Here is a 19,643-nt window from a genome sequence, read left to right on the forward strand (position 1 = left end):
GGAACTAAAACAAAACCACATTTTCTAGGGTTTCCTAGCCCCGGGAGAGATTGATCCTTTAAACAGAAGGTTTTCTACAGTTCCCAAACCAGATGTGGTTGTACAAGGTAACTGAAAACAGGAATGATTTTGTCGCCTTCATTTTACCAGTAAAAATATACTGTAAGATTTTATTTATAATTTGCTTCAATGTTTTTATTTTCTTTGAGATGTCAGAAGAATAATTGCTTCATATTTTCACAAATTGAACAAAATGGTTTAGTAGATTCCATATAAATTTCACGCAGTGGTTGGACTTTTAAATAATAAATTCACATTTTGCATTTAATGTCACCCTTCAAATTGAACTTTGGGCAAACCACCAAATACACAGATGAATTGTTGCCATTTTTGCAAAAATTCTGTTACATACACTTGCTTAAATATTTAGTTTACTGCAGCCAGTAGAAAGGACTATTGGGAACAATTGCCTACCCGTGTCTAGTGGTCAACATGATTGTGTAAGTGTTGTGTTGGGAGTCTGTTTTGCAAATTGTAGGATACATTAATAAAAATGTTTTTGCATTACCTTATTTGGACCAAAGTATGTGAAATACCTTGATTCATTCTCTGTGCCTCTATAGTGTGCATTCTAGCAGAGACTGAGGAGATCCAAGAAATCCTTAATAAGCACGGTCTACATGTGGAAACAGTGGCCAGCGTGAGTCCTATCAGAGTTCAGCCTGCCAGGATCCTGAGTCACATTTATGCCAGGCTAGGTAAGTGTGTCTGCTAGTACAGACATTGGGGTGTCAGTGGGAGAAACCTCAAGGTATTGGGTAGGACACAGTGGATTAACGTATGGACCTACAGAATTCTAAACAGACTTTTCTTTTCAAACTACATTTCTTCTCTAAAGTAAGACCTTGGCTGCTGAAAATTCCAGGCTGCTTTTTTGTGTGAGAGCATTGGGCTGACTCTTAGCACTGCCAACAAGGTATTATATTCTGACCTCATCACAGTAATTAGGAAGGTTTAATTAGATTTTTGCCCTCTTAACTATTGATCATGTTCCTTGTGCCAGTACCCATTGTTCAGATTAGAAAAAATGCAGTTTTGTCCCATTGTGTTCGTAGTTCCATTTTGAAAGTTTGATGGAATATTCCATCTAACGATTCTTCTTTTTTTATTCCACAAAAGGACGCAATAAAAAGATGCACCTGACTGGAAGGCCATACAGAAATATGGGCGTCTTAGGAACTTCCAAACTTTACAGCATCCGACAGAATATTTTCGCATTTACTCCCCAGGTATTTAGCTAACAAAAAATTAGATATACAGTATATTAAGTACACTACAGCATTGGCAGGGTCATCTACATCTCCTTTTTATTGTCGAGTATGCAGGCTTGTCATCTGCAGCCCTTCTTTATTGTACAATGTTGTTTAATAAGTTAGCGTTTTATTTATAAGAGGTAATACATGCTTTATGCAGCTTAAAGCGGAACTAAGCTCAAAACAAAAAACACACTTACCTTTAATACCGTAGATCGGTTGGGAGGTTTCATCGTTTGGGTCCCACGTTGTCCCGGTATCCATTTTTGTCCCAGACATCTTCTCTCTTCAGAGTTCTTCTTCCTGCATCACCTGATCTTGCAATGCGCAGGCACAAGATCAGGTGACTGGATGATTGGAAAAAAAAGATTGCCAATCTAGCTGTGCAAGCATGAGATAAGCAATTTTTTTGTTCCAATATTGAAAGGGCTCCTTCTATCACAAAAAGGAGGTGTGAACCTTTTTTTTTTTTTTTTTTTTTTACACTTAAAAAAAATAATTAAATTTTACTTTAAATAAAAGGATTGTCTTCCCTTTTATGTAAAGTAAAATTTTTGAGTTTATGTACGCTTTAACAATGCCATAACCTGATGTTTGTTACTCCTGATGAAGTCTACAGCATTAAAGAGATCTCTTCTGGATTTATATGCAGCATAAATATTGTTCAGAATCTGTGATGGTTCTCAAGGCTGATCATGATTGTCCAAGAACATGACTAGATGTGTGAAAAGCTACAAAACCCCCAGTTCTGCCTAATCCAATCACTGTAGCCCAGTTTTGAATAACATATTCCACTTACATAATATTGGGACACAGGAGTTTGTTGCTTTAGTTGCATGAACCTTGCTGAACCTTGTGAAATTAATTGGTTGAAGTGCCTTTGATACCATCTGTAGCCAAAATTAGGCATTTTTTTGGATTTTGGGATGCTCTGTATCTTTAGCAAATCATATACATGTGACTAGCACTATAATATTAAAAAAAGCTTTTAGACTTTAGAACATTGATAAAAAAGTTTATTTTATTAACATAATTTTAGGAATATTTTGCAAATTGATGTCATGTTCTTTTGTACAGTTTATAGATCAGCAACAATTTTATCTAGCCCTGGATAACCGGATGATAGTAGAAATGCTACGTACTGACTTGTCCTACTTGTGTAGCAGATGGAGGATGACTGGACGCCCAACCATCACCTTTCCTGTATCTCACACCATGCTTGGTAATATATCTTGTATCTCAAACAATAACCTGCAAAGGAAAGCTAAGCCATCAACTACATCTAGGGAATGGTCAGCTGCTATATACGTTTTTGGGTTTGAAATTTTAAAATCTCTTCTGTGTTTTCTCTCTAGATGAGTCTGGAAAAGAGTTGGATCCAGCTGTATTAGCTACTCTCAGGAAACTCCAGGATGGATACTTTGGAGGTGCCAGGTGTGGATTAAACTTTTTTTTTTTTAATGTATGTGGTTCAAGCAAGTCAGTGCAGTGGAGGGCCCTGTGTATGTTCTGAAGAAAATCTTTTTTGGTATGGGTAACCACCTTGTCAATTCATGAAGCCCTTATAGTATAATAAATTCCACACCCATCTAAAAATGTATGATCGTGCCACCTCCAGCTTCCAGAACCCCTCCCAAATATATTTTTTTTACAAAAGAATTGTATTTTTTGTATACTTGAGAAGCCTATTTTTTTTTATTTAAATGCTATGTTCACTTAAATGGTCTGTCCTTGCTCATTTCAGGACACAGACTGGTCGCTTGTCTGATTTCCTCACCACATCTTGCTGCAAACATCTCAGCTTTATGGACGTCAGTATGGAGGGTAAGCTGTGTGCCTGGGGGAATGGCTCACCCCAGGGCCAGTCAATCATTGTGCAGGAGCCAGGCTGGCCCCTGCATGTGGCTCCACCAGCCGATGATGGTAAGGGAGGAGGAGAGCATGGACGACTAGGTAGTATAAAAGTGGCAAAGCTGTGTGTAATGGTGAAACCAAGAGTGGGAAAAAAAAGTTTGGTAAAATCCTATTTGCAGAAAAAGTTTTGATGACCATCAAAAAGTCAAAATTTGGCATTTACTAAATATTTTTGAATCTTGGTTTGGAACTTTTTAGATATAAGTTCTATTTACTGTTGTCCGCATCTTTGCCATTGGAGGTGTCTTTTCACGTTTGCACAGTTGTCACTGGTGACTTTCACAGAGTAGATGCATGGAAAGCGGCAAGTTTAAGAGAATGGAGCTTGTACTCAAAATTGCAACCTCTGGTGGAATTGTGAATGTAAGAAAGCATTAAATGACCTGAATATTAAAATTTATTTGACAAGACTAATTAAGCCATAGTTGAATTCACTCTAACCTCAAAAATATTTAAAGTGCCCAATATGTACAGGTAAAATGCAAAATTAAACAATATACTATGCAAAAATGCTGCTAAATATACCCGTAAAAGTCAGGAAATCACATTTCCTGTGTAAAAGTGACAACACTGTTTGCTGCCATTCACATTTCTAATAGCAGTAGTCATTATTTAAGGTCCATTTACATTGCTGAGTTTCAGAAACCCATACTTTATATGTGTAAGGAGTTTAATGATCTCTCTGCAGAGGTCCCCGCTCCTGCTAAGTCAGACCTTTGGGCAAAGATCATATTTGATGCTGGAGAGCTCTGACTGATCAGGCATGACAGAGACAGAGTTCTTTGCTTCCACACTTAGTAAAGGCTTCTCTCCAGCATGTTGGCTAGGACCAAACTTTTGTACAACTTCCTAATAGCAATGAACCATACGACTTTAAATACATTTTGTTTTCATGCATATGGAAAGTCAATTAGGTTTTAGGATTTCTAAATATTGCTTAAACCAATTACGTTAGAGTGTATTTAACTGGACCATATACTCCTCTGGGGTGCAAAGTGTGCTCACTAATCTGTTTCTCTTTGTGTTGCATGCTTTCACCTGTTATAACCATATCACTGCTACCAGTAAGTCAATTTTGTTTCATAGCTGAGATGTTATTTACAGATATGCTAAATAAAAAGACCCATTCTGATCTGTCTTAATGCTGATTCTTCACTACAGAAGACTCCGATGATGAGGTAGCTCAATATCTCAGCCATCTTTTGAGCACCAGCTCACCCAAGCCAACCCCTGTCACACAAAAAGTAGGACTTCATCGCTTCAAAGCAGCAATTCACAGTACTCGGGATCTCATCTCCCTTCGCACAAAAGCTAAAGGTCTCAATGTGCAGGGTAAGATGTTTAATTTTATGTTTAAAGACAAAATCAGAATCACTTTAGAAATCTACTCATCTATAACGTATATATAATTATTTATAAATAGTAGAAATGGGAAGTATTATACTTTTCATCACACATGCCTCCTGTCTTTAGTGTCCTGAATATAATACCCCCATGGGGCATACATGACCACCGTGCTGGCCCTATGTCACTTGATAATGGATGAAAGTACACAGCATAGCAGAGGACCATTTATGGAATACTTTTGGCTATCAAAGTCTATAGGGTGCACCAGAGGAAGAGCATACTGGGTTCAAAGCCTTGAATAAAGCTGTCCTCATCCTACAAAAATCCTGGAGTTTTTAAATGTATTTGTTGCATGAATACTTGCATTTGTGCACCTGTGAGCACCCTGGGTAAACATAGTCCATAGAGTGACAGTTCTTCTGCAAAGGGGTCCCCCAGCCACCTTCATATTCACCTTACCAGCACTCACTGGCTGCTCTTTCCTATGTTGTATCTGATGACTCTACCAGCCACCTCTAGGTATGGGGGGAGCATGCGACCTCCTTATTACTGCTTATGGCTAGTGGCCAGTTGCAGAGTCTGAGCAATGTCAGATGACTGAGGGAGTGAAGTTAGTTCTACCCTTGGATCAAAAACCGGCGATCCGAAATCGCCGGTGGCAAGGGGTAAAAAAGCTCAGGCAAAGGTAGGACTTTTACAGAAGCACCATTACTTTGTTAAGCATGGGCAAGGTGATAGTGGATCTTTATTCACAAAGGTGATTTACCAACATTAGTAGCAGACAAGTTCATATACATACCAGTCCTGACCCTGCTCTACCCCTTGCTGTCTTCTGTGTAGAAAATACTTTCTTATATATAGATATATATATATATATATATATATATATATATATATATATATATCATACTCTGATATTTTAACCAACTGGCTACTTAACTAGCAGAGCGTAAGCATTTTATTTCTCCAAAGGCTGAGTTGGCAATGTTTAAACCAGATAGCCACCTCTACAGAATCCTTGTTCTCACCTTGCTACCCTGCAATTCATTTGTGATGCTAGGGTAGTAAAACTGTATTTTGGCCTCTCCTTCATGACAATTCCAGAGTGCAGGCCCAGTTCTCAGATTAGCATCCTGTCTGCAACACCGATGGACCCAGAAGATAGATGATTGTGCCTCTCCAATTACTTTTTGCCTGGCCTGGCCATCCTCCTCTGACCGCATCTTGGCTAATCTTAAAGGTATCCCTCATAAAGTGTCAGGATTCCAGCCTGCCAGAACTACAGTATTCTACAACAGTAACATTTGATATATTGCCCTTCATGACAAACTGGGTAATTAGACTAACAGGATGCCATCACCTATACTAGAGGGTTGTTTCAGGTCTGATTTCATTTCCTCTCTTGACACTTGGAAATACTTTTTACTGTATTAGATGGTAGAAAGAATATGTTTTTGCCTATGCTTAGGTATGCTCTATGACCAATGTTATGAGGAGCCCCCCTCCGTCGACAAATTTTTTTTTACACTGTAACGATGCATTTTTTTTTCTAGATATACAGATGTATCTGCCTTCTAAGCTGTTAAAGGCCGCCCAGCCGTCCTTTGACTTGTTGGATTATGCACCCCAACAGCAGCAGCAGCATCAAATTGGCAAGGTAACACTTTTCTGCATCACTGTACACTACATGCTACCAAACGAAAAGAAGATAGAACAAATAACTGCTAAAGACCTCCTCTGTGTTTAAACTGTTTGAAATCTGGATACTTACCTATCAGAATTAAGCAAGTAAGCAGATAAAGTATAGTTCTGTGTTACTAAGTTACTCTGACTGAGCTACAAATAGATGGAGTTACTATTACACCGACCACCAAAAATGCCAGTGAGACCAAAACATTTTCTTAAATGTTGTTTCATTTTTCAGGTTCCAGGAATCCCTGAAGAGGTGCTCCTTCCCAAAGATTCATCAGGACAGACAGACTTTGCTGCTCTAGTGGACATCTTACGGGATACCTCCAGTGTTCAGGAGCAAGCTAACATATTGTACCTCCTGTACACCATGAAGTGAGTTTAGGATCCATGCTTTATGTGTGCAGAAAATCGAAATTTGCATAAAGTGCATAAAAAATAATTTCTCTATCACTGAGTGTAAAATACATGTATCACTCATTTTAAAATCCCTTACCCCTGATGATGGTCATCAACTCCTTCCCTTTCTTCTTTATCTTATTTTCCACTCCTTTCCACATCTTTCTCTTGGTCCTTTTTTCCTTCTTGCTTTCTCCTCTTCTAGCTTTCTTTCCCCACTTCTTTCTCCTTTTATTTCCTCTTTCCTATCCCCTCTTCTTTGTTCTTTCCTCTTTTATTTTTTTTATTCTCTCTCTCTGCTCTCTTTCCCCTTCTGTGTGACTCTCCTTCTTTCTCTCTCTTTCTTTTCTTTTTTTTTGCTTTCTTTCTTTCTTTCTCGCTTTTCTTAAAAAGTCGAAGAGGCGGCAGGGTACTATCCATGGCGAGCGCGCATGTGCATCACTCTTATGTAAACATACCCGCCACAATACACCCCTGCCTATGTGTCACCTAAAGGGGAAGAAACTTCCCCCAGAGTGATGTCATGATACCAGAACCCACAGGTCTGCGGTGGGAGAGTGGGCCGGTTGTGTTCAGGGACAGAACCCTAGCACCGCCCTGAGCCTGCAATTTCATATGAGGGACATGGTCCTCGGCTCTGGCCAGTGTGCCCCCCCCCTTCCTAGTGGGGCCCTTCTCCTGACCCCGTGGGGGGCAAACTGGCCAGTGCCGTGGATCACACAAAAACACTTTGCAAAATAGGTGTGGGCAAGAATGTTTGAGGGCACTGCGTTCCCACCTGTGCCTGCCCCGCTACACCCCTGTTTCTCTCCCTCTCTCTGTTTCTATTCTTTCTCCTCTGTCTCTCTCTGTCTTTCCTCTTTTTTTTTTTTTTCCTTCTTTGCCTCTAACGTTCATGTTTATTTATTTTTTTTGTATTTGATTTTTTTCAGGGGATTAGACTGGGACACACAAATATATGGACAGCCCGGTGTAACAGTGAAAGACTTACTGGTTGAACTCTATGGTAAAGTGGGGTCTATGCGGCATTGGGCCTTAATTAGGTACATTTCTGGGGTTTTGAAGAAGAAAGTTGAAGCTCTGGATGAGGTAATTGTCCATTGTTGTAGTCCTTTTTGTTAAGCTTATATACAGTGTATTGTGCTGCCATGTTTTCTTTACCTTGACCACTGAAGGTATTTACATGATGGCCAATGAGAACAATAACTGGCACCAGATTGTACAGTGTGTAACGTGCTTTACAGTGTGTGATCACAGTACATATGTATGTAAATTGGCCCTAAGAACACTTTGTGATGCATCTGGAATGTATTTTACTGATTTAAAGCTGATATTTTTGTCTAGCTATGATCAGTACATGTTAATATTTTCTCTTCTTTCTTGAGTGTCCTGTTGTGCATTTTTCATCAAAGTTCTGTTTAGACCATTTTTGTTGGAAATGGCAACCTAACAACTGTTTTGCCTTGTCCATAGGCCTGCACAGATCTTTTGTCCCACCAGAAACAACTTACGGTTGGGATGCCTCCCGAGCCAAGAGAAAAGGCCATTACAGCGTGAGTTTTGTATTAATATATAAAGGATGGATATTATAGATAGTTTTCCTTCTTGTATTACACTACAAAAGCAAATATTCATTAATTAAAAGTATTAGGTATATTTAATCATCATTGGGGTGAAGCTGACAGATGACTGAGGGGCAGATTGGTTACTGTGGCCTACTGATCCTTTCCCATTGCCTTTATTATTTATTCTCCTTTTGAATTGTAAAGTGAAATCTGTTCATTGTATATGCAGTCCCAGCCCACTACAGTTACCGCTTTCCTATACTTTTTCACCTAATGATTTCCCAGTGCTGCAGCAATATACCTGTGATGGCTGTACCTAAAGCTGAATTCCAAGCAGATATAAATGACAGATTAATACACCTCTATATGTAATAATATTATATGGAGTATGGGTATCCTAGTTTACCTTGCCCAATCTATGTATAACTGGATTCACAGGGAGGCAGGAGAGTGCAAAATGAATGAAAAGTTATAACGTATCATCTTGCTGTTTCTCATTTTACTGTTCAGTGACCGGCTGGATAAAGGACAAAACCTGTAAAGGAAACTTAACTGCAGCAGGGAAAAATCTAGTTTTATGCTTACGCAGGCATGGCTGTGCTGTTGTGTATTATATTCACCTGTCACATTTAGCTTACTGATTTGGTATAGTAGTAGTAGTACATTATAACATATGTATACCTTTATGTGTCAGAAATTGCTTTCTGTGTACATAGTTCCTTACTATGGTCGTCATGTTGTTCACCTCAGGCCATTGCCATATGACAAGCTAATCCGGTTAATTGAGGAGTCCAGTGAACAGAATATGAGCATATCTATCCTCACACAGGTAAGAAACCCCTTCTTCCTTTGCTTACTTTTTAAGGAGATCAACTGAGTTTATGTGGTTCATGTAAGGAAAAACTTCTCCACTTAGCAATCAATGTATGGAGATGCTTCTTTACTGACCAGCAATCTAGGAGGATGATTGATGGATTAAAAATCTAGGGGGAAACATTCTCTCCAACCTCCAATGTAAGCAAGTTTTTCTCCTTCATCCATGTACGGTGACACCTTACTGACTTACCAATATATGAATTTATTTCTCTGATGCCTACAAATGTAAGCAGATCATTCTCCACTGATCACCAATGTTAGGGGACACCTTACTGACCTCCAAAATAGAGGGTTATTTCCCCACTGCCTACCAACGTAAGCAGGTTGTTCTCCACTGATCATCAATGTAAGAGGACCCTTCCCAAATGACCACTAATGTAAGGGGGCACTTTTAATTGACCACCAATATAAGGCACTTCACCACTAACCAGGCCATTCTTGTGTCCTCAGGAAATCATGGTTTACCTGGCTATGTACATGAGGACCCAGCCATCTCTGTTTGCTGAGATGTTCCGTTTGCGAATTGGACTCATCATCCAGGTGATGGCCACTGAACTCTCCCATTCTTTGAGGTGTTCAGGTAAACTTTCAAAAATACTTTTCAGGAATAAGTCTATATGTTATACCTGGTTAATGTTAGGTAAATTTATATAAGTGAAATCCCACAAATTGGAAGCCATGCCTTAGTCTGTTTTATGAATGGGGAAACTTTACATTTTATATTCTAGAGTAGTTAGGTGTTGGAAACATCAGGCTTTTACATAAAGTCATGTATTAAATAATTCCTTAGCATTAGCAAGTGGTAATTAACTCCTCTGTATTACTTCTACAGCTGAGGAAGCCACCGAGAGCCTTATGAACCTGAGCCCATCAGACATGAAGAGTCTTCTACACCATATCCTAAGTGGAAAGGAGTTTGGAGTGGAGAGAAGTGGTATGTACAGGGGTGGCAAATGGCTCCTAATTCCCTTCAAAAGTGGCCGCTCACCATCTTTCTAGCCATTGCCTGTGTAATCGGCTTTATATCTGCTTTCTTCACCAAGGCATTGTTGTTTGGCTGAATGGTTCCCGCCACTACAAGACCCCACTAACCATGCATGGGCAACACAAACAGCAGTCCCCAGACACTACAGGGGTTACCCGTGTCATAACTATTGAAGAGAGGGGCCTCCCAAAATCTAGGCCTAAAATGGCCTCTCTTCCACCCATTGGCCACCCCAACTAGCACTATCTTGTGCTCCTCCATACCTAGAATCTTTGTGTATTTCATTAATTTTGTGCATTTCAACGGAGGTTTAGAGGAGGTACCTATGGTGGGAAGGGGCACCCCTTCTTCTCTTTAAATGGATAATGCCTTAGCTGCTTTTCACCTGAACTTTCACATTTGCAAAATCGAAAAGTATACAGAACATACTTTTACAAGAATTGTATTCTCCCTTCCACACAGTGCGGTCTATGGATGCGATGGCCAGTCCAGCTGTTTCAATTCGTGAACTGGGAGCTGTTGGAGCAACAAAAAGTGAGAGAGCGGGAATCACACGTCTTAAAAGTGAGATAAAAGTGGTAAGTAGCTGAATAAATTTAAATGTATAATAATGTAACAAACTAATTCTAATATTGAGTTACTGGTGAGCTGGATTATGGGATGTGTCTTCCACATATCCTCAGAATATACAATTCCTAATGCCATTCATAGCCAGGGTTCATCTAGATAGTCCTTGGCAAAATCAAATGATAAAAGCGCCACTCAATGTGAAAAAAACTGAATACATTCGTTTTATGGTTAAAAAACATTTCCTAACTTTGTATGTGTTTAAATCCGTGAAGAAGAAGGTAGGGAGTTGTGTTGCTTTGGAAACGTGTTGACATTTGCTTACAAATGTAAATACGTTTTATTGTCACTGCTAATGTTCCTTTTTACAAGATAATTTGCATATTTCATGTTGTGTTATATATATATATATATATATATATATATATTTAAATATATCATCCACTCTTTTCTTCCATCTATATTTGTTTTTTATGTCAAAGTGAATCTTTAACCAAAACTGACCCTCTGGGTTCCAATTTGTCCTGGTGACACCTAAAACAAAATTCAGTTCAGGGGGTTTCAACTCTTTGAAATGTATACAATGTTGTGGATGGACTATGTGGAAAGGTAATTGATGATGATGATGATTTTGTTTCTTATATAATAATTGTCTTTTTTTCAGCTGGATAGACGTAGGCAGTCTCTGGCTGCAGAAGGCCAGGTGAACCAATGAGCACTTTGATTTCTTATCACTGCTGAGTACATACATGCTTGCTCAGTCACTGCACGGGGTGTTCACATGAGGTGATTTCCTTGGTCCACAGGAAAATGTATAGAGATATATTTGGGTCACTCTTTGGTGCTGGAGCTTTAAAGACAAAAAATATGGACACTTTTTTTTGGTCAAGTTTGCATTTTTACCCAACTGTTTGGAAGAGGCTTATTTAGGGCCAAACTTCAGGAATAATGCAGAGCTGGAACACATGTATGGCAGCTATTGTACCCACCAAAAGAATTTGTGTTTCTGGCCTTACAGTCCTGAATATTACAGCTCTGCCCAATTGCACAGTCCCTTCTGACAATGCACAAGACCTAATTTTTACCTTCTGTTGTTCAAGAACATTTACAGGTGTTTCTTCTCCTAATCTGTGATTGGACTTAATGTGTTACATTTTGTTCAGCCATACAAACGGTAGACATATGTGAGCACCCCAACTCTCTGAACATAATCCACAATTGCTTATGCTAGAAGCTTCAACAAGAAACTTACCTGATCATTCTTTAATTCTTGATTTTGTTTTATTTTTTTTTGGCTTCGCAATATCCAAATTATTCATACAAATATTATCTTGATAACCACATGTAATTTTTAGCTATCCCACATGAAGTAAATTGTAATATCTCATTTTAGCTGAAAGCAGTGAATTTAATGATCGGAGTTAATAAATTGAGCAACAAGGCTAGAAATAACTTCAGCTTGCACTGCTCTCTAATCCGTTGGTTCGAGTGTGCTCACACACTGCTTTACGGTTTAGAGGTTTATAAAATACATAAATAAGCTATTTTGTGTTTCTCCCTACAGGATATGGACTTACCAGCCACCTCAATGGTAAGAATAAGCTTTATTACTATTTATATTTTTATATAATACTACTTTTGGTGCAGTTACCCTTTATTGCCCATCTCCCGGCACTACTAACCCCAATACCCTCCCTCTTCCTTCCGCCATTCATATTTGTCACTTGAGTCCACCATCCCATGACCCTCGCCACCAACTTGTCTTGGAAATACTGGGTGATTCACTGACTTTGTCCAAAACCGGACCCTCTCTTGGATGTCTTCCCATTTTGGTGTCCCAAGGAATACATTATTTGGATCGCCCCCCCTTGCCTAAGTCAGAATGTTAGCCAAGAAAAAGAGAGATCGAAAGGGTAAACAAGGGTGATAGAGGTAGGCAGGATGGAATAGGTGAGATAGAATCATGGGAACTGCCAAAATTTTGGTGATGGGGAGATATTCCTGATTTTCTGCCACGTTTCTAACTCCTATCTTTTTAACTTTACTAATCTGATGTCACTCCACCAGGAAAGAACCCTTCGGAAAGGGTAATAGGGCAGGCTGCAAAGGGTGTTGTGGTGTCTCTGCCAGTCTCTTGCCTATAGGCATTCAATGCAGCATGGGCACCTTTCAGTACAAGAGCAAACATGGTGGTGTGTTTATAAAACTTGTGTCTAGAAATAGACTTGATGCATATCTCTGACTGCTCCTTCTCCATCACATTACTGCAGTCTTCATGACCTTACCAATGGACAGACAATGTGGGCAGGGCACAGGACAGCAGTGTGGGCCCTTAAAGGTGAACGTTTTTTTTCTGCAGTTCAGTTGTGGACCCGGTTTGTTGTGTAACCAGGGATTTAGGCAGGTATTGAGGACTCTTGTAGTATTTAATAACTATGATTGGGTAATTAGCTTGAGTTGAATAGTAGAGATGGAGGTATAGAGATTATATTTAGGGCCAAGTAAGAAATAGGCTTTAAATTACCCCCCCCCCCCTCCCTTCGCCACCACCCAGATCACTTTTTGGACACCTTTCCTTTTCATTTCACTGGGAGCTGCACAGCCACTATTGCTGAATTTCTATTCTTTTTAATGGAGATAATGTGCACCTTTGGAATGAATACAGTGACCTCTCCATCAGAATGAATGGAGATACTTTCCATATGTGCAGAGGACAAAAACTTATGGGAGACTTTTAGCTGAGATCATGACAGATGAAGGACAGAGGGGTTGAGGGGGGGGGGGGTATATACATCATATTCCTAAATGGCTTTGGTTCTGCTGTAAGAACACCCCTTTTCCTTCCACAGAGATCTGGCGATTTTCTTACCGTACCTGGTGATGCCTCCACTGCTGCCTCATCTGAAGACGACTGCAGCTACGACAGCCGACAAGGGCAGTGGCTCCGCAGAAGAAGACTCGATGGGGCTTTGAACAGAGTGCCAGTTGGCTTCTACCAGAAGGTTTGGTCCATTTTGCAGAAGGTGAGGATTTCACACACTTTGCATACCTTACTGGAACAGTCATTAAGCTTGTTTGAGTTACTTAAATGTTCTGTATTTGTTTTCAGTGCCATGGATTGTCCGTGGAAGGATTCGTCCTGCCTTCTTCCAGTACACGCGAGGTAAAGTATTGCAGTAGGTTTACATAACAAGAATCAATTACTCAAAATTGTTAATTTAGCTTCGGATGATTAAATAATGCTCAATAAATAAAACATGTCTTTTTGTGTCTTCTTGTTTGAAGAGGCCCTGTCTCCAAAAGCACAGAAAAAAAAATTATATCAAATGCTTACTTAAAGTGCTTTCTCCTTCTGTCAACATTTTTTAATTGCTTGCAGTTGTCTCTAAACTTGCTAGTAAATCTGATCATCGGAGTCCGTTCTCTAGCATGGCCTGTTCTCTACTTGCAGTATGTAATTACTGTCTATGCTGGCCCACTTCCTCTACGCCTCCCCTCACTCCCTACATACCAATTTATGTAGATGCTGAGGTAAGAAGTTTGATTTAATTGATAGCTCTGAGTCTGCTGGCGTTACAGGCATCACATTCAATAAAGCAGCATCTTTGATTTTGGATGTCTACATCCAAGGAGCAATAATATGTATATTATATATATATATATTCATATTGGAACATTGTAGCAACAGGGTCTCTATAAAATGATAGAACAATTTTTGCATATATTTGATTGCATCTTGTTCATTACAGATGACGCCAGGCGAGCTGAAATTTTCGGCACATGTGGAGTCTGTCTTGAACCGCGTACCCCAGCCAGAGTACAGACAGCTGCTAGTGGAAGCCATATTGGTTCTGACCATGCTTGCTGATGTGGATATACAGAGTGTGGGAGGAATCATCCATGTGGAGAGAATTGTGCGCATTGCTAATGAGCTTTTTTGTCAAGAGCAGGTAATCAGCCTTTCTCTTGGTTCTGCACTGAATAATAGCTTTACTTTTCCCATCCTATGTATAATTTATTACAACCCACTTAATGTTTGTCTGCTCAGCCAACAAATTAGCACGCCAATGGGACTAAATTTATTTTAAAGCAGAATACCAACAACATTCCAGTACACAAAGCTAAAATATTTTGTTCAGCAACTTCTGTAACCTGACAACTCCAGGCCAAGATGGTGACACCAGTGGTCTTGGCTAAAATCATGTACTATTTTTAGATCCTGCCAGTTTTTTACTTCTTTCATTTTTTACATTCGAATCCAAAGCTGTCAAACTTTAACTTAAGGGATTCTTCTTGTAGTTTGTAGATCTGAACACCGGTGACCGTTTATCTAATGCTATGCGTTTCTCATTGACAGAGAGTGCTTGGTGCAGACGACTCAATGTTAAAAGTTGACCCCGGAACTGGAATCTGCTGCTTGCTCTACGACAGCGCCCCCAGCGGACGTTTTGGCACAATGACCTACCTCTCCAAATCAGTGGCTATAACCTTGCAGGAGTCTCTGCCACACAGCGGCTGCTCCATGCAGTAACAGATGGACACTTCATACCGAAGAGATGCACTTTGTCAGATTGGCGTGCCTTATTTCATAATACGTATTCCAGTGTGTTACTGGTCACTGATATAACGATTTGGTGAGTGGAGTTGGCCACGTAGCCAAATTCCATCAACATACTGTTTACAGAAACAGCGCAATATAGAGAGTACAATGCAATCGTATGGTGGACTGATTATTTTAGACTCTTCGAACATAAGCCTGGCTCTTGTATGTCTAGTAATGAAGTAACATAATCCATATACCTCTGCAGTACATGTATCTCTTTAAAGTCCAAAAAATATCTATTGAGCTGCCAGGAATTAAAGAGCTAGCTTCCTGTAATGAGCTGATAACTCTGACTTTTGTACACTAAAACTCTTACGCTGCGTTGTCAGCCCTGGCCAGCTCTTCCCTACCTTATCCAAAAAACCCTCTTGCTCTCCTCATCTTCATAACATTAATGGGAGTTGTTCTGTAATATATAGGCAAGAACAGGCCAAGGCTGACAACGCTGCTTGTGATTTCAGTTCAGTGTTGTCAGCTCACTACAGGAAGCTAAGCTCACACAAATTTTGGCATGTGCAGGGATGCTAAAGGTATTAAATATAAGGAAATGTGCATGCATTGTAGAGGTGTACTGCTTACATTTTTGCATTTTATTCAATGAAACAAGCTAAAAAAAACATTTTTCATTTCTTGCCTGCTGTAGAAGTTACCTAGAGTCACGGTATAGTAAAATACAGCCATGTTGTTGCACTTTTACATACATTTATTGATTCATCCTTCAGTCTGAAGGAAAGCCAAATCACTCCATAGAAGCAATGTCAGTCACAGATCGTAGACCTTGCACTGTTCTTATTGTACAATTATAAAGAATTTAAATAGCATCATCCATATTGTGTTTGAATTGGGTAACATTTAGGGGTTCCTAGGGAATATATTGTGTTCCACTTTTCATACGTATATAATAACTACAAGTTTTTAGTTATTATGCTTTTCTGAGAGCAATGATTGGTTTAGACTTTCACATGTGCCATATACTAAGGATTGTGTGCCGTACATAGATTTGTAGGGCTATTAGAAATGAGAAAAAATAATGGCAGGCACATGAAGAATTCTGTCAGCATGGTAAAGGCCAACTGGTGCATACTGGGGTCACGGCATGTATATGTAATATGCACATATTGTTGCCTTGGTATGGCTGGGCAATCAAAAAATACATGTTTATTTCTTCATGCTAAAAGTACAGAAAAATACCTGCTAGTGTCTTACTTCCTACAGTAAACTGACAACGCTGCCAGTGTTGAGCAGTCGGTGTTGTCAGCCCTGCCCAGATCTTCTTTTGACTACAAAACTTCTTTCCATCTTCTGCACGACATGAGAATAGATGTTCATTAGTCCGGAGAAGAGGTGACAACACTGCTTAGGGTTTCAGCGCAGCATTGCCGGCTTATTACAGGAAGTCCGAAAGCTCGCTTCTGACAGATCACCAGGTATTTCTCTGTACTTTTAAAGAGGGAAAATGTTAATTTATTGTAGTAACTTTCTGCGAGTTGTGTTATATATTTGACCCATCTGTGTATAGACTGTTCAAACCATGATTATTTTCACATGTAACTACAAACTTCCCTTCCCTGGTCATCTACCAGCTTCTATTATGCCTAGAAACATTATTAATACAGAATTGGTAATTGTATTTTATTTTATTTTTTATTTTTCTGGTGTTATGTTTCTCATTCAATAGACTGACACATCTTGAGCATTTGGAAGTTTGTTTTATATATTATCTGCAAGGTTACAATTGAATCAGCAACTTTAAATAGACTTGAAGCAAAAATATTCAGAATATTAGTGTTTTTTTTTTTTTTTTCTTTGTCCATAGAAGCCACTGACATTATAGTGTTAAAACTACTCTGCTGGGAGGGAAAAAAAAATGTTAAATGATAGAAAACTCTTGAAGCTGAGATCTGGGATAAGCTAAGAATGTCTAATACACGAGCCAAGTGTATTGGATTTGTGTATTTCCTCCAGATCTGTGCAGTAATCCAATGTGACCTCCATGCAGGAGCTCCTAAAGACCGGTCACTGCTGCTTTCTCTCCTTGTACAGGGTGATTGGTCTTGTATCTGCCCCCTTCCCATAGTTTTCTGACAGCCTTCTGTAGTAGGTGGAGTTGCTTTTCCCCTTCCATTGCTCTATTGGCCATGGAAGGCCATGTGCAGCTACTTTTAAATATGGCCTTGCAAAGGCATTTGGTGCACACGAAGTAGATCTTTATCCTTTTTACCTTTTATAAGGAATATATTTAAATAAAAGTTTTTGTGCCCAAGGTCCAGCTTTAAATGTAGTTCCCGCAGAGTGCCGAAGCTGCACTACTACAAAGTTACAATTACTTTGACCCAACAAGAGCTGTCCATTGGAGGACTGTGCATGGGATGTGCTGAGCAACTGGAGAACCTTTGGATGAGAGCAGCGGTCCGTCTCTCCATCAAGCTGACGACTTGGAAGGCTTTCATAGGACTGGCACAGCCTTTGCTTTTTGAGCTGCCTGCCTGCCAGCATTGGAATAATACATTTCAAATGGGCTTAGGTGCTTTCTAGCAACATCTATGCACTTTCTGTTTACACCCACTCTGCTTCATTTTGCCCTGTGTAAACTGCAATACAAATGATTAGTTTTGGAGTTCCTATTTCATTGGCCCAGCTTTGTCACATGCTCCTCCATACCTGGGTATTACCTTTGGCTTCTGGAGCCAGGACCTAACCAAAGGTCATTATGTGCTGCTGAGGATGGACTTAAAGCAGTCTTACTGTTTTGCTCTGAACAGGCCAGGTACAGGCTTGCTTACACCTCTCCTGGTATTTTATCCAGTATGCCAAAAGCCAAATTCCAAACACCTTTTGAAGTGGTCGGTTCTCCAAACCCTTTATAGCCATTATTGATAATTTTACATAAACATAAAAAGTGGTTAATACCTCTCCATTGATACCATATGACTCCTAAACCTAATCTGTAAAAACATGTCTTCCCCTTATATCACTGCAATGTGAAGGATTCAAGCATAGGTTTACATGATGGTCAATGCCACAAAGGGGGCACACAAAACAAGACTTTTCTGTTACACTGGAAACATAGAATATGATGATGTCGTACATTTGTGCATTAGATGTTACTTTTCTTCTTTGTGATTAAAAAAATAAATAAAAGCATGCCAAATACAAAATTATGTGTATAAATTCTCATGGATGGCACAGAGAAACCTGAAGTCAGTGTATGCAAACTAAAGACAGCAATTTCTCCACATGCTTAAAAATGGGCAACAGATACATGATTTATATCTTGAAGTAACTAGCTGTATTGCTTACACATTTAAAAAAAAAGGGGTGTTGGAGATGGTGGACTTCCCAAGAATTGTCTACTACTGTTTGAGATCTTGGAGATACCTGAAGTAAAATTCAGGAATCTACCCTATCATTTTATCATCTACGGATCTATTAAAGCAGGTGGATGCACAAATATTGGTCCCTTACTGGTCAATCTAGCAGAGGTTCAATAATAAGATGAGTCCGGGGTACTCAAGGCGCTCCAGCTGGTGGTGTCCAGCTCCAGGAGGGTTTCAGGAGCAACCCACCATCCAAGTTTCAGGCCCCAGGTTGATCACTAGGCCGATTTTGAGCCTGAGTGGGCTTAGGTTTACATTCCTTCTGCAGGTTTCTCCTTCAAGAAGCTGGAGGCAGATACACCACTTCCTGCTGGGTACTCCTTTCATACACTGAAGTCATCTTTGGCTAGCGCCACTCCCTTTATCTCTGGGGATGATAATGAACCACTTAATCTGTGTTCACAGATCATCTAGTGATTCTCCAAAGCAGATGGATGCATACATACTTTACTAGTCTACTTATCTGAAATCTAATAAAAAAAGATAAGCCCATTGTACTGGAGGTGGTCCATCTGGTGCCATCCAGCTCCAGGAAGGAACCCATATGCAACCTATCATCCAAGCCACAAGCTCCAGGTTGATCACCAGCCTAAAATTCAACTAGAACAAGTTTAGGTTTCCATTTTTCCTAGAAGTCCCTCCTTCAAGAAATTGGAGGCCAATTATTCTCTTCCAGCTGCTTAACCTTTTCATACCCTGGAGCCATCTTTGTCCCGCCCCACTCCCCTCTTCTCCGGGGATGAGAATTAGCCCAAAAGCCTGTGTTCACAATTATCATCTTTTTATCCTCTAAAGTAGATGGATGCACAAATATTTCTCCCTTACTGGTCTACCTAGCAGAAGTCTAAAACAAAGACGACTCAAGGTGGTCCAGCTGGTGGCTTCCAGCACTGGGAGGGTTCCAGGTCTAACCCATTATCCAAGCTTAAAGCTGCGTACACACGTGCAATTTTTCTCGTTGGAAAGGATCTTTCACGATCCTTTCCAACGAGAAAAGACTGCACGATG

The 19,643-nt window shown here is 39.8% G+C and overlaps 1 protein-coding gene across 1 annotated transcript in view; it reads left to right on the forward strand.

Moving 5' to 3' along the window:
* PHKA1 (phosphorylase kinase regulatory subunit alpha 1) overlaps positions 1–17,031 on the forward strand; it is a 26,190-nt gene extending 9,159 nt beyond the window's left edge. The window contains exons 13-33 of the mRNA XM_072431561.1: positions 29–107; positions 624–758; positions 1,180–1,289; positions 2,391–2,535; positions 2,669–2,747; positions 3,058–3,236; positions 4,389–4,559; positions 6,128–6,231; positions 6,499–6,638; positions 7,595–7,751; positions 8,136–8,215; positions 8,978–9,056; positions 9,554–9,683; positions 9,936–10,037; positions 10,551–10,666; positions 11,320–11,358; positions 12,220–12,246; positions 13,505–13,678; positions 13,765–13,818; positions 14,405–14,605; positions 15,013–17,031. Coding sequence (XP_072287662.1) covers positions 29–107; positions 624–758; positions 1,180–1,289; positions 2,391–2,535; positions 2,669–2,747; positions 3,058–3,236; positions 4,389–4,559; positions 6,128–6,231; positions 6,499–6,638; positions 7,595–7,751; positions 8,136–8,215; positions 8,978–9,056; positions 9,554–9,683; positions 9,936–10,037; positions 10,551–10,666; positions 11,320–11,358; positions 12,220–12,246; positions 13,505–13,678; positions 13,765–13,818; positions 14,405–14,605; positions 15,013–15,186 — 2,475 coding nt within the window. The 3' untranslated portion in view covers positions 15,187–17,031. The remainder of the gene's footprint in view (positions 1–28; positions 108–623; positions 759–1,179; positions 1,290–2,390; positions 2,536–2,668; positions 2,748–3,057; positions 3,237–4,388; positions 4,560–6,127; positions 6,232–6,498; positions 6,639–7,594; positions 7,752–8,135; positions 8,216–8,977; positions 9,057–9,553; positions 9,684–9,935; positions 10,038–10,550; positions 10,667–11,319; positions 11,359–12,219; positions 12,247–13,504; positions 13,679–13,764; positions 13,819–14,404; positions 14,606–15,012) is intronic.
* Positions 17,032–19,643: the final 2,612 nt, after the last annotated feature.

This window comes from Pyxicephalus adspersus, chromosome Z, assembly GCF_032062135.1.
Source record: "Pyxicephalus adspersus chromosome Z, UCB_Pads_2.0, whole genome shotgun sequence".
Lineage (NCBI taxonomy): Eukaryota > Metazoa > Chordata > Amphibia > Anura > Pyxicephalidae > Pyxicephalus > Pyxicephalus adspersus.